Here is a 15,949-nt window from a genome sequence, read left to right on the forward strand (position 1 = left end):
TCACTTGTGGTGACTTTTATAGCTCCTCTTCCCTCCTGAGTTTTTCTCTTCCTATATAACCTAAGCTTGATTTCTCTCCTCACCGCCCGCTTAATCTTCCACTTAAGTGAGTAGAGTGATTAAGGCTAACCACTAATTAGGTATACCCTAATCACTCCTTTCTGTATGTGTTGTTGGGAACTCTCAAGTTAATTGAGATGGGTCGACATTATTACATATATTGTTTGTCTTTACTTATATGTGTGTATGTTACATTCTAAGTTCTTCTAGTGTCTTTATTAACACAAGGAAGTGCGAGTGAGAGTGATTGACAACCAGTCCTGCATGGTTCATGACATATCCGAATGCCTTGGCTCATGACATGAACAAGGAGGTAGAAATTTGTCTCTCAAACGACATGCACTTGGTGGTGTGCATGTTGAGACGACACAAACACCTTTGACATCCTCAACATATGCAATCTCAAAGTAATCTACAAGGTATTGTGACCCTTTTATATTGCCCAATATTATTTGAAATGGTGACATTACAAGTGAACTTTCTTGGTGACTTCAAATATTCATCCATAGTTTTAGTCAATCAATTGAGGAAAATGTTGGCTGAAATAGACAAACTCATTGCGTCTATATGTTTTTTGAGTTCCGTATCAACCAAAAATATTCTTCAATTCTAGCAACAAAAGAATGAGGCATTTTGTTTTTAGACACGTCCTAGTGAAGTGGGGAGATAAAGCCAATGAGAAGTGGGAAAAATGTATGCCACATTCCAAAACAATTTTTGAAGTTTGATATCTAGTTTTCATAGGTAACGCCTCAATGGGGGAAGGAAGCATATTTTCTTTACACTTAATACCAACTCTAGTATATAGCTTGCATAAGTAGAAACCAAGAGGTTTTCATAGAAGCCAAGTAGTATATGTGTATGTAGGTGATGGGGTTTAGGAGGATTGGTGAAGGGTTGGGAGGAGTTGGCTTACAAAACATTGGTTGATGATGGGTTTCACGGGGGTTAATGAAGGATCAGGAGGACTAAGGTATAAGAATGGGGTAAGCACTAATTATCTTGTAGTGCATCATCAAGAACTTTCTTCTCTTCATAGGTTTTATTCTCTTGCACAATTTCCTTTAAATTCAAATTGTTATCTTGCTCATTGATTTTTGTTGGCCATGGAGAGAGTGATTTTACATGGTTATGATTTTTTGGGGGGGTTTACACAATTGTGATTTTTTGAACTACTTGTTCATTGTTCGCAAATGGATAGGAATTCAAAATTCAAAATGTATAGACATATATTTTAACATTATGAATGCGTGGTAAATAATTAACATTGTTAACTACAAAGAATTGCCTCAAGCTTTAACATTGTTGGCAATAGGAAGTGTGAATTTGTGAGGGTAGAAAAGCATACTAGTAGTAATTATGCTTTTAAAATACAAGGGATTGACGTAAGGGAGAAAGTAATGTATTACTTCAAAGAGATTCAATTGACATAGGTAATGATCAAATTAGTTCATTAAAATTTCTTGCATCTCAACAATGTTTGTCATTTTGTCCAACAGATTTCTTCAACAATTAGCTTATCATTGGTGCACTCATTGTGAACATGCTAGATAGCGTCCAAGATATTACATGAGTTATCAATATTTGTGTCAAGAGTATTCATTTCAATGACTAGGTTCAAACTATACCTCCACAAACGTAGTAAATTTCACCCCTCATTTAGTGTGAATATTGGCACTTTAATTTTCTTTTGACAATTTTGTCAAATCATACTCAAAGGCACCACCTAGATCAGAGTAATATTTTAACCTCGGGTCTCTAGTCTGAAGTGTTTGTATCACATTTGGAGTCAATGAGAAAGTTGTCGGGTTTGCAAGTGGTATTGTATCTTTAGAGGGTCATTATCGAGAGAAGCAAATGATTCCAACAAATTCTCATCATGCTTCAGATAAAACAATAAAACAGTTGAAAACTTTAATAACAATATAGATGCATTGAAAGCCCAAATGCAAGAAGAGCCTAATAGAACATAGCATTATATAGGCAACTATAATACCTTTAGTACGTATATATATCATCATGTGGATGTGTTGATATAGATATATGAGTAGATGTAGCTAAAGATACATGAGTCGATGTAGCTAAAGATACATGAGTTGATGTAGCTAATGAATGATAAGGCGACCTTTAATGTCAACCACTTTAGAATGTCTTTCCTTTTATATTAGAGAAATCTTTTGTATATAGTGTTGATTGATGCATTATATGATATATCATTCATATAGATGAAAATATGATAGTTTTTGTGAAATATACTTGAAGTCGTTTTTCTCAATATCCCTCAACCAAGTGGATATGTTGATGCATAATATCTATAGGTGTGTTTTCTTTTCATCAACTCCCTTCCGATCACACAAGTACAATTATTAGTGATAAACCATTCATAGGCAAATCAATTCAGAAACAAGACTTCTTACATCATTTTCCTATTTGGATCGATGAATTAGGTTCACCGACACATTAGGATTTCCTTCCAAATTCTTTTGCAACCGATCATTTAGTAGCCTCCATCATCATTGATGTTCCTTAATTATCCTCCAATGAGTAAAATCTTGAGAACATGTGTGCTCAAATTACGTAGTGTATGTCAAAGTTAAACTTACATTTGATTCACATGTCTCTTGTACATATGTTAAGAATGATATTAATGCCCAAATGGTCCCTTGGAATCATCTTTATTAGTAGTAACTTTCAACTCCTCAATGGTCATCCTTTTAGGTTTGCCACAAAATGTGGTTAAAGACAACTTTCTCCATCCTTATTATTACCAATGTTTTTTATATCTTATTGTTTTGTTCTAAAGTTGCCTGGAGAACAAATTGTACATGATTTGACTCATGCATTTGTTAGTGTCCTCCAAAGGTAGATAATTGGAGGACAATAATATCTCTCTCTCTATATGTGTGTGTGTGTGTATTGTATGTGCTGAAACATAACACAAATGTCTCTTTTACAACGTTTTGGAAAAAAAATTAAACACTTTTTTTTTATGACGCCCATCTTGTAGAGTTTTTCTTTGGACTTGAATAATATGAAAACTTATCTACTTGCGAGGTTGTAAAATCCTTAATTTTGATCATGAGCAAGCAAAAAGTCGTTTTTGTATAGGAATACTCCATAATAAAACCCCATATGCGTGGAAGGTATACATGAAAAAGACAACTTACTCTAATATTATTCCATAACCACTTTGTTCGAGAAGAGAATAAAATAAGAGAACACATGTTATAAGAGCTAAACATTTTGGGCAAACCAAGTTATTCATTAATGTCCTAGTGAAAAACCCCAATCATTGTCAATTTTGTTCCACGTTTAATCCCAAATCCCAATAATTGCAAATGACAATGGGATAGGCCTAGTCATTTTTCAATATATTAGAGAGAGAGAGAGAGTGTGTGTGTGTGTGTGTGTGTGTGGTTACAATAACTTCTTCTAAATTCGATTTTGGTTTGCTCATTAAAATCAGCAATGGTTTGATAATATGGAGTTATGATAAATATTCATGTCCCTAGGGTACATTTGTGTGTCATTGCTACCAACCTACTTCGTGATGTGTAATAGAAGAATGGTTAGACTAGCATGTCTTTATCAAATTGTTTTCTTGCATCCTGATTGCCCTATCATATAAGATATTAGGCTATCAAGCCAATGTTTTAGGTTCAAATGCACATATATTCTCATCATCATGTTTTTTCTAGGTGTTGAACATTATCCCATCACACTACGGAAGTTGGCCATGCACAAAGTCGTTAGCTCAATTGCAAGCATAGGGATGCCTAAGGTAGGGCTAGTGACTACACTGAAGTCGTAATACAACACTCTTGGTTTCCATTGAGATTAATAGACAACCTTACTATGGGTTAAATGCACGATCACCTCTTCAACATCCTTAAACACCGTTAGCAAGGTTGAATACATGAACTTGATGGGACAAAATTGCCAATTGAGCTAAAAACAAATGTCTAGGTTTTTTTCCCCAAAAAAACACTACTTCGCATTAGTTAGCAAACCGAATACAACAAAGTTCAACTCAAATCCACAATGGGATCAGTATATACAAGACAGATGAACAACTCCAAAACCAACAAAAAAACCACACACAGCCCTTATCCCCAACAAACTGAAAGAAATGTCTTATTTTCATTTGGGCTTAATAAAAAGAAGTAGATATGGTTTTAATTTATAGAGGAGATTTTAAAGGGGTAAGAAGAGGAGGAAATAAACAATGTGTACCACGGGCATATGCATGATGAGATATACATTGCATTACATAAAAGGTATATGGAGTGACATGTGAACCAAGCATTGGACTACAAAAGGTTAAAGTGTTTGAATAAAAATATATAATGTAGTAACTCTCTTTCACAATTTTCATTATTATATGCAGCGGTAGTCGTTGGTAAAAAAAAGTACTTGAAACTCCATATATAAAGAAAATACACCCACACCCACACACCATATACCAAAGAGGTAGGAGAGAGAGAGAGAGAGAGAGAGCAAGAAAGATGAAACTATTATGTGTTAATCTCGTTAATCTTAATAACCTATTCAGTGGCACCATCATTTGTTTGTTATTGTGGATACATTGTGCCCAACAAATTGCTCATTGTCATGCCCAATTGAGCACAAGTTTTTATGCCAAGTCATGCCCAAATGTTGAGCTCATTGTGCATAGTGTCATAGCTACAGATGTGCTTGTCAACCCCACCATTCCAGCGGCTTTGCTTCGTCTCTTCTTCCATGATTGCCAAGTTCAGGTAAAAATTGTGTGCTTGCTATAGCATGTACATGTATGAAGTCATATGTGTATGTTACATTATAATGTCTATACACATTTGTAAGTGTTTGCTCTATGTGTATGTGCATAGAGAGAGAGATGATGATGATGGTGTGCATGTTAAAGATTTTATGTGTGTTTAAACAAGAAACCGTTAAGTGCAAAAGACTAAGAGATACATTTAAAGGATCTATTCACATCCATGAAGACATCATTTTAATGGGAGATTATGATTCATGAATGTTTCATAGTGGATCGGTGATGTTGCAGGTGAAGGAGTTTCGTGAGATTTGATAGAGTGATTCAATGAAGAGGAAGAAGAGTGTTAAGATTGTGTGTGTGTGTGTGTGTGTGTGTGTGTGTGAGAGAGAGAGAGAGAGAGAGAGAGAGAGAAACAAATTCACCATATTACCTTGCAAAATGTTTGGGTTGCATGCAACAAGATTTTAGTAACTAAGCTAGATCTATAAGGTCAGACTCACCTATATATAATTATGTGTAACCCCTAAAAATTTGGGTGCATGTCTTACTAAATAAATGGCTTATTACTAGGACATAACGTCCCGCTAATTGAGAGAGAGAGGGAGAGAGGGAACAAGCTTGTTTTTTATATACATTTAATGTCATCGCTAAAACTTTATCATAGAGTAATAGACATGAGATAAATAGAAGACATCTGAACTACATTGTCCCTTTTGAGAAATTCATGGTGTGACAACTAAATGTATTGTACTTGAATGAAATACCTGGCGAGGTGTGTCTATAGTTAAAGAGCATACTTTGTATTCCAAAAAGGTTCATGTCTCGGAAAGAGAGCCATCGATAAAGTTTTTGTAAATATAAGAGAGCAAATGTGTTTCTATTGGGAAAGAAAAATCGTAAGTGTTATGCAAATGATGATGGATTATCCCCCAATGTGCCCAAATTGCACTATTATAAGAGAGCAAATGTGTTTCTATTGAGAAAGAAAGATTGTGTGTTATGCAAAACGATGATGGATAATCCCCTAATGACCCCAAACTGCACATTGTTCAAAACATATTAATAAAAAATTTATTGGATTTAATGTCTAGAGCTCGTGAAGAAATTTTGGAAAGATGACAAGTGAATTTGATTGCATTACTAAATCAATGATGTCGTCAAAGAGAAACATCCAACACACGAGAGAAACTAGACGCATACACAATAAAGTGAACATGATGGTGCCATTAAAGGAAGTCAAGAAACATTTACAATGCAAGTAAAAAATATCTTGTTAACTTCTTTTGCCATGCATAAAAGCTTAATTAGATGTGTTCACATAGATGTAAATTTAGCAAATACAAAAAGATGGTTAGCAAGAGACCAAAAATGTGCTATAGAGATAGATAGTGATAAGTGACAGATTTATACAAAAAGGTCAGGGGGAGGGGATGAGAGTAGTACATGTTCTTCGCATAAATACTCTTGCAAAATGTATCGATTTTAATTTTGAAGAAGTGAAATGTGCAGGGATGTGATGCATCAATCTTGCTTGACTCGCAACAAGGAATAGTGTCAGAGAGAGAATCTCCAGCCAACTTTGGTATCAGAGGCCTTTGGTTGATTGATCACATTAAAGAGGCTCTTGAGTTGGCATGTCCAGGCACAGTGTCATGTGCGGATATTGTGGTGTTGGCTGCACGAGAGGCTGTGCAAGTTAGTGGGGGGCCTTTAATACGAGATGTGCCATTAGGCAGGCGTGATGCAATCATCGCTAGTAACTATCAAGCCACTAAACAACTCCCACCTTCTACAAGTGGTTTCAATGAATTTTACCAAATTTTTACTTCTAAAGGAATGACCCTCGAGGAAAGTGTTGCAATACTAGGTATCTCTCTCTCTCTCTCTCTCTTTTGGTGAAAACACATAATTATATTAATAAATGTGTGTAAAAAACACTACTTACAATGGGTGTGACAATGGAGTATGGTCACCCACTAACTACATTACGTGGGTAGTGAAACATGTTGAATTGCCAATAGGAAAGACATCTCTCTCTCTCTTTTCGTAATTAGCTTACCCTAGTGGTAAGTCATTACACACACACACTCTCTCTCTCTCTCTCTCTCTCTCTCTCTCTCTCTCTCTCTCTCTCTCTCTCTCTTCGTAATTAGCTTACCCTAGTGCTAAGTCATTATGCACTCACTCACTCACACACACTCTCTCTCAAACACACAATTATATTAATAAATGTGTGTGAAAAACACTACTTGGGTTTCACCATGGAGTATGGTCACTCACTAACTGCACGGGTTGTGGAACATGTCGGATTGCCAATAGGCAAGAATACTCTCTCTCTCTCTCTCTCTCCGTAAAGAATAATGTATTAATTATGGAAATAGACTACCAGACAAATAGAGGACCAAAAATATGACCCCAACAAGCTCATAACACCCGAAGATATATGTGGTCAATGGGCTAATAAAAAAGACGAGTATGATAGCCAACAATGTTATACAATTACAAACCCTCTTCATCTATAGTGGGAAACATGAAATGATCCATTGGTAATATTACCAGGGAAAGAATAAGACACTGATAGAGTATTAGTTTTTTGTAAAATGGAAAAACAAAAGATTTAAGCTATTAGCTTTCTATAGGGAGGGGGTGTTAGAATAAAATTAGTAACAAATGTCTTTGTGTCTTAGTAAAATGGTAAATTCAAGATTTGAACTCTTTACTTTTCATTTGGGGTTGGGGTAAAGAACAACACTCAATATCTAGATTTCAATATTTGAACTCTTACTTCCTTTTATCTAGGGGTATATATGGATATGATTTACAACTAGATGGTGGCAACTTGCTCCCCCTCACACTTGCAGATATTTTGCAGTGTTACCCCCTCCATTTTATGTCTCTAGAAAGAACATCATAATTTTTCGAATGCTATTTGTCTAGAAAAAAAATCAACTATGTTAAGAAAAAACTTTGAATATACCCATACGACATATATATATGAGATGGACAAAGGCTAAAGCTCTCTAAATACCCCTATGTATTTTGTTGATTCCTACAATGCTCTTATTTTTTCGTTATTTCCCTATATGCTCTTGGTCAAACCTCCCTACAAAGTAATATTGTGTGATTGCTATGTAAGCAATTAACCAGTCATCTCATTCCTTTCTTCTCAACATTATTTTCATTATTGTAGCTATTATATGGTTAATTCATTATCTTTTCTTCTTATTTGGGGTATTAATTATTGTGTTTTGGGAAAATAACGAAAACCTATTAGGGGATTACGTGAAATAAAGAGGAATCGTGTAGGTTTTTGAAACTATCAAGGTGTGATGCCCCTTTCTAAATAAGCTAAAGAGTTAATTCTACACTTAACTTCTTCTTCTTCTTTTCCAAAAAAAACTTCATCCATTAGTTATAAAATTTTACATATGAGATTAATATATACAAATCCCTATGGGGACGCGATAGGTCCATCTTATGTGGATGCCCACCGACTCAATAAAGGGGGAGGTCGACCATTGTAGGATGAAGGCTAGTCGTTGTCTTTCAACTCCATCAGAGTCGCCCTTGAGGCCATCATATTGGCTTTTTAGAGTGGCTACAACTTCGCTCCATATCTTTTGCATTAACACTATTGGTTGCGCGGTTTGGTGGGAGAAGACCCGTCTACACCGTTGTTTCCATAGAGTCCAAAGAGTTATTGACATTGATAGGAGTTGAGTGGACATTGTTGATGGTGGAGAAAAAAACCTCTTGTGCTTTTATCACCAAAACCATCCCCTCCTCCTGATGCTTGTATTTGTCAATTGGGGCCTGCCATGATAGCCAACATATATTGCACCACTTAATTAAGCCTTACATCTGGCATAATTGCAATAAGCGGCCAACCCCCTTCCATATTCGATGGGACTCTGGGCAGTCCCATAGAGCGTGTCAGATTGATTCTATTGCATTTGGGCACGCTACACAATTAGGAGAGTTAAGGTTCCCATGCTGCCATGCACCAACTAGTAGTGACCTATGAATTAATAGCCATTGGAAGGTGGTGATTCGCCGTGCGTGTTGTTGTTTCTAGATTTTTTTCCAAAACTTGATGATAATTGTGTGAGGAACATGATATGTGTGCCAGACCTTTGCAACAGCCGGCTCTCGGGCAATTTGAGCAACTAGAATATGACGACCCAATCTAGTTGTGAATTGGAAGAAAGGGATGGGTTTGCTTCCTTGCCCCGCGTAAGGATCATGCCATGTCCATTGCAAAGGGTCCTAAATAACCTTACGTAGCCATGTGTTTTCATGAGTACATATGTGCCAATCTGGTTGTACTTTGATAGGATCAGGATCTACAATCCATTTATGCCCAGTATACACTAGTACTTGAATTGTCTTATTTTGTGTTGGTGTCTCATTGTCTTGCAATTCAGAGCTTGCGATCCTGTCTAGTGTTTCCCTACCTCTTGGGAGCAAAGAGCCCTCCTCCTCATAGCTTATCCATTTCCCTATTGTCGTCCTTTGATTAGCAACTTCCCTAATTAGTAAAGCGTTAATGATTTCATATCTCATAGCTCATCCGCCCCTGATTCCATGAAGTATGTTGGCTTGGTCTTGTATTGGCAATGACATAAACCGTCTCCAACATTCTATACTTTTTCCTGAACCTTCCGCAATGTATCCCCATGACAACCCCTTACTTGATCCAATTAGTTGATTAGATTCATCTCTGATACATGGGTTCCATAGGATACGTTGATTGAGCCAAGCAGGTTTAGAGTTTGGTTGATCGCACTTGAGCCCTCGTTTAATGTCACACCATGCCTTCCACATGGATGCACTGAATTTATCCTCCAATTGGTGGGAGAAACTAGGTTTGAGCTCCATGTTTAGAATCCATCCAGTTTAGGGGTCCCAATTGTCCCCTTTTTTGGCGTAAAGTAAGCGAAACGTAACCGCAACAACATTTTCCAGCAATCATTCCCTGGTTGGAGTCCTCGCACCACAAATTTGGTGAGTAGGGCTTTTGATTGTGAGAGGGGATTAATAAGACCCAATCCCCCTCTCAACTTAGGTGATGTGAGTATAGGCCACACCACCTTGGCTCGAGTTGCATGGTCTTCCTTACCAGACCAAATGTAGTTGCGGACCAGTCGTTGAATCTGATGTATACTTTCCTTGGAGATTGTCCAGCATGATAGATTGTACCATGCTGTTGCGAGGAGTACCTGATTTGCCACTATGATGCGACCTGCTAGCGACAATTTTTTAGAGCTCCAATGTATCAACTTTTGTCGAATGGAGAGGATAACATGTGCAATCATAGTCTCCGGAGGTATGTTGAACCCAATTTGGAAACCCAAATATTTGGCGCTCGCTCCTTGATTGATCCACTTGAACGCGGGATGGGGGTGCCATGCAGGATGTGCGTCAGGAGAAAACCATATTGCACAGGATTTGTGCCAATTGATCATGGCTTTGAATCTCTTGCAAAATACGTCTAAACCACTTTCTAGCTTTTGTAGATTTTCCAAGTCCCCTTGTAGGTAGACTGCGGTGTCATCTGCGAATTCTATATCCAAGAGGCTTTGGTGAGAATGGGACACACGAAGACCATGTAGGTTTAGTTGTCACAAGTTGAGAAAGCTAGAGAGTGCTTCGGCGAATTCTACACTTAACTTCTATCCACTATTCCAATTCTTTGAGTTAATAAAAGACCCCTACATTTTTCATGTTCTTCATAGAGCCCATTGCCTAGACACCCTTACTCATACAAAGAGCAAGTTTAAGGCATGCGATGACTTCCTTTCTTTCAAACCAAGTCCTATTTTGTGAACGTATATGACATAAGTGTACTTTCGAAATATCTAGGGTACTACTTTTCATGTATCCATACATCTTTCTTATATTGAGCATATTTTTTTTATATCAAGGGTGTTGTTGTGTATTGAGGTTCCGTATGTATGTCAAGGGTATTTCCCAACAATTGCTTTTCAAATATCAAGGGTATTGAGTGTATTGAGTGTTTGTTATGTATGTCAAGGGTGTCCTGGATCGCCTCATATCCTACAAAAGCTTTTCTTTGTTTTCATATTTTTTAATTTGTGTGTTATGTCATCCTCACAAGCTTTAATCAATTTTTGGTTAAGTTCAAAAACAGAGTAAGGTTCACGTCTCACATTTGACTCCTTTGCTTCAAAATTTAAAACAGATAATGATTCATGCATTGTGAAAACATCAAAATTTCAAGACAATTCTACATATAATAAACTTTTGGTTAAGTGTGCGTCCATTTAAGTGCACCATTCTGTTAAGCACTTTTTTTTGGAGGCTTACATCTATGGATAAAAAAGATTACATTGTTTCATGACAAAATGACGTCAAATCAAATTACATTGTTTCCCTTAAGCATGCATGCATTGCTTGCATCTCATCATATGCAAGTGGTCCATTGGTGTTAGAAGCTTTGTCTTATAACTTCATCAATCTCTTCAAGGAGAATTTGATTAAGTTTTTCTTATTCATTTGTATATGCATTGACATATTCCATGTTTTCATCTTGAATTACTTCTACATTAGAGTGGGAGTGATTAGAGTGGTTGTGGGGGGTCTGATCATAGTTATGGAGTGAATAGGGCGGTTGTGGGGCTTGCACTTTCTTGAACAATGCAGATAGAAACTTTGCACACAAAAATCCCGAAGTGTGCACTTTGTTCCCAAGATCAAAGCGCACACATCGTAGTCACATTATCCTCTATAAGCCACAATGTCTAGCATAAAACAAGTATAGTATTAAAAGTGGTGAGACTTATAGTAAGTTGTTTACTCTCGCCAATGAGTTTCTTTTCTCATAAATATTAATGCATATTAAAATCAATGTTTATTTTTGGGAATAAATAAATAAATCAATGTTTAGTAAGTTTTATTGTATATTGGATGTCTAACTCCAAGAATTTGATTGTATAGGGGCACATACACTTGGAGTGGGACATTGCTCGAGTGTTGTAGATAGACTCTACCCACAAAAAGATAAGAACATGGGTTTCCTCTTTTATAATTTATTGAGATTGAGATGCCCTACGGAGTACAACCCAGAAACAATAATTTCTAATGATCCCACTCCATTCGTTTTTGACACTCAGTACTTCACCCAATCTCTAGCTCTTAGGGGTGTTTTCCAAGTTGATTCCGATGTGGCAACAAATCCCATTACAAGCCCCATTGTAAACAATTTCAATTCAAACCCAAACGCATTTTACCAAGCCTTCTCTTCTGCTTTCATAAAGCTCTCTCTCACAAATGTCTCTAGTGGAAATCAAGGGGAAATTCGTCAACATTGTCACTTTGTTAATTAAACCATTGCCATGGAAAATGGGTGTATTGGATATGATCCAAAAGTTTCAAGCAATTCAATTTTCTATCACAGTATGTGAAATTCAAATTTAGCATCAATTAATGTTTGTGAATGGATTTATCATCAAGCCCCTCTAACAATGTTTTCACCAACAACCTCTAACATCATTTGGAATGTTTGTTGTTCAAATATAAATTGTACGTTTGTAACTTTGTATGCCTATGTCTAGTACCACTTATCTTCTTCTTTTTTCTTTTTCTTTTTCTTTTTTCCAAAAAAAACTCCTTCCATTAGTTATAAGATTTTACAAATGAGGCGATTATGTACAAATCCCTAAAGGGACGCGATAGTTCCATCTAATGTGGAAGCCCACTGACTCAAGAAAGGGAGAGGACGACCATTGTTGGATGAAGGCTATGCGTTGTCTTTCAACTCCCTCGGAGCCACCTTTAAGGCCATCATATTGGCTCTTCAGAGTGGCTACAATTTCACTCCATATCTCTTGCAGTAACCTTGTTGGATGGGTGGTTTGGTTGGAGAAGACTCGCCTACATCGTTGTTTCCATAGAATCCAAAGGGTTATTGGGCTGACCAATTCCAACACCTCTTGAGATTTGTCATTAAGAGGAAAATAGTGGACATTGTCGCTGGAGGAGAAAAGAACCTCTTGTGCTTTTATCACCAAAGTCATCCCCTCCTCCTGATGCTCGTATCGGCCAATTGCAGCCTGCCATGATAGCCAACATATATTTCCCCACTTGATTGAACCTTGCACCTGGCATAATTGCAACAAGCGGCCAACCCCCCACCATGTTCTATGGGACGTTGGGCAGTCCCACAGAGCGTGTCATATGGATTCTACTGAATGTGAGCACTCTACACAATTAGGAGAGTTAAGGTTCCCACGTTGCCATGCTCCCACCGGTAGGGACTTATGTATTAACAGCCATTGGAAAGTGGTAATTCGCCTCGCGTGTTGTTGCTTCCAGATTTTCTGCCAAAACTTGGTGATTATTGCGGAGGGAACTTGCAATGTGCGCCAGACCTTTGCAGCAGCCGGTTCTCGGGCGGCTTGAGCAGCTAGAATGTGGCGACCCAATCTAGTTGTGAATTGGAAGAAAGGGATGGGTTTGCTTCCTTGCCCCGCGTAGGGATCACGCCATGTCCATTGCAAAGGGTCCCAACTGACCTTACGCAACCATGTGTTTTCATGAGTACATATATGCCAATCGGGTTGTACTTTGATCGGATCAGGATCTACAACCCATTTATGACCAGTGTACGCGAGTACTCAAATGGCGTTATTCTATGTGGGTGTCTCAGTGTCTCTCACTTCATGGCCTTCAAGCACGTCTGGTGATCCCCTACCTCTCGGGATCAGAGAGCCCTCCTCCTCATGGCCTATCCATTTCTCCATTGTCGTCCTTTGAGTAGCAGAGTCCCTAATCAGTAGCGCGTTAATGATTTCCGATCTCATAGTCCATCCGCCCCTGATTCCATGGAGTATGTTCGCTTGATCTTGTAGTGGCATTGATATAAACCGTCGCCAACATTCAATACTTTTGCCTGGACCTTCTGCAATGTATCCCCATGACAACCTCTTACGTGATCCCAGTAGTTGATTAGATTCATCCTTGAGACATGGGTTCCATAGGATACGTTGACTGAGCCAGGCAGGTTCGGATCTCGGTTGATCACACTGGAGCCCCCGACGAATGTCACACCATGCCTTCCACATGGATGCACTGAATCTGTCCTCCAAATGGCGGGAGAAACTAGGTTTGAGATCCATGTTTAGAATCCATCCCATTTGGGGGGCCCAATTGACCCCTTTTCGTGGCTTAAAGTAAGCGAAACGTAACCTCAGTAGCATTTTCCAACAATCATTTCCTGGTTGGAGTCCTCGCACCACAAATTTGGCCAGTAAGCCTTTCATTGTGAGAATAGGCCACGCCACCTTGGCGCGAGCTACATGGTCTTCCTTACCAGACCAAATGTAGTTGCGGACCAGTCGTTGAATCTGATGTATACTTTCCTTGGAGATTGTCCAGCATGATAGATTGTACCATGCTGTTGCGAGGAGTACCTGATTTGCCACTATGATGCGACCTGCTAGCGACAATTTTTTAGAGCTCCAATGTATCAACTTTTGTCGAATGGAGAGGATAACAGGTGCAATCATAGTCTCCGGCGGTATGTTGAAGCCAATTTGGAAGCCCAAATATTTGGTGCTCGCTCCTTGATTGATCCACTTGAAAGCGGGGTGAGGGTGCCATGCCGGATGTGTTTCCTGAGAAAGCCATATTGCACAGGATTTGTGCCAATTGATCATGGCGTTGGATCACTTGCAAAATAAAACTAGCCCACTTTCTAGCTTTTGGAGGTTGTCCAGGTCCCCTTGCAGGTAGACTGTTGTGTCATCTGCAAATTCTATATCCAGGATGCCTTGGTAAGAATGAGGTATGGGAAGACCAAGTAGGTTGAGATGCCGCGAGTTGAGAAAGCAAGAGAGTGCTTCGGCGTATAATAGAAATAAGGATGGAGCTAGTGGACATCCCTACCGTACAGAGCGGGATATTCGAAAAAAGGGGCCCCTTTCACCTGCCAGCGAAACACAACTGCTGCCATTCCTATAAAATCCTGCAATGCCTTTGATCCATGTCTCTTGAAAGCCGAGTTTCCTCATCACACTTTCTAGAAAGTTCCAGCATACCCTATCATAGGCTTTGTCAAAATCTAGTAGCACCACCACTACCTTCTTGTTGGTCTGCTTGGCAAGGGCTACTGCTTCCCAAAATGAGAAGAGGTTGTCTAGGATGCTCCGATTTCTAACGAAACCTGTTTGTGACGGATGAATGAGTTGAGGAAGAAGTGGAGTTAAACGGCGTGCCACGATTTTTGCGAGCAACTTATAGACAATATTGAGAAGAGTAATGGGCCGCCATTTGTGAATGTTGTTGGCATTCCCACCACTTTTAGGAATGAGATGTATCATCCCCTGTCCAAATTCCTCCGGCATGCTTCCAGAGGTGATGATCTCCTCATATGCCTGTAGGAGGTCTTCTTTAATAGTGCCCCAACGGCATGTGAAAAAGTGCGGGGTGAGACCGTCAATTCCGGGGCAGCTCTCAGCATCTAAATCAGTGAGGGCCTCCCATATCTCAATGAGACGCACAAGCCATGTATTCATTTCCGGTGTGACTTTCTCAGGTATGCTTTGGAGGATAATATCATCGCTTATGTCTTCCTCTGTAGCTATCATGTCTTCGGTAAGTAGGCAGCTATAATACCTTGTGGCAATATTCCTCATTTCGTCGCCATCCTTAGTGGTTGTTCCATCCTCCCGGTTGAGGCTACGCATCACAGTTCTAGCGTGCCTCGGGCCTTTGGAGCGGAAGAATTCCTTTGTGGTTTTGTCCCCTACTCGAATCCATCGCGCCATGCTGCCATGAAACTCCATGTCATATATTGCCTTTTCTGCCATGCTAAGTTCCTCTTTGGCCGTGGCGACTTGTCCTGCGATCCAACTACAGGATGGGTATCTCTGTTGGAGGCGTTGTAAGGCTATTAGTCCCCGTTTTGTCCTCTGTCACTTCTCCTGAGCATCCTTGCGTCTGGTCTTGACAATCTCATGTAGGAGAGTAGAGGATCTTGTTAATTTAGCTAAAAGTTTGTCTGATGCTGATGAGCCATTGACGGGTAATGACCATTGGTTGGATAGTTGGTCCGTCACGTCTATAAGTGTGTAAATAGTGTGTGGGATGCGAGTCTAGAATGGGCCCCAT

At 38.9% G+C, this 15,949-nt stretch overlaps 1 protein-coding gene across 1 annotated transcript; it reads left to right on the top strand.

The window, feature by feature from the left end:
- The first annotated feature begins 4,540 nt into the window (after positions 1–4,540).
- On the top strand, positions 4,541–12,414 carry LOC147850813 (peroxidase 29-like). Its single transcript, XM_087335942.1, has 3 exons — positions 4,541–4,817; positions 6,329–6,686; positions 11,777–12,414. Exons 1-3 carry the CDS (start codon positions 4,566–4,568, stop codon positions 12,163–12,165), a joined length of 999 nt encoding a protein of 332 aa, XP_087192068.1. The 5' UTR covers positions 4,541–4,565; the 3' UTR covers positions 12,166–12,414.
- Positions 12,415–15,949: the final 3,535 nt, after the last annotated feature.

Source organism: Azolla caroliniana, unplaced genomic scaffold (genome assembly GCF_043228905.1).
Source record: "Azolla caroliniana isolate FFs.n. ecotype wild unplaced genomic scaffold, voAzoCaro1.0.p SCAF_20, whole genome shotgun sequence".
NCBI lineage: Eukaryota > Viridiplantae > Streptophyta > Polypodiopsida > Salviniales > Salviniaceae > Azolla > Azolla caroliniana.

Excerpts from the sequence above, each read along its gene's own strand:
- LOC147850813 (XM_087335942.1), top strand. The coding sequence starts at position 4,566 with ATGAAACTATTATGTGTTAATCTCGTTAATCTTAATAACCTATTCAGT. Across the intron at positions 4,818-6,328 it reads TCCATGATTGCCAAGTTCAG|GGATGTGATGCATCAATCTT; the intron begins GTAAAAATTGTG and ends TGAAATGTGCAG. Across the intron at positions 6,687-11,776 it reads GGAAAGTGTTGCAATACTAG|GGGCACATACACTTGGAGTG; the intron begins GTATCTCTCTCT and ends TTGATTGTATAG.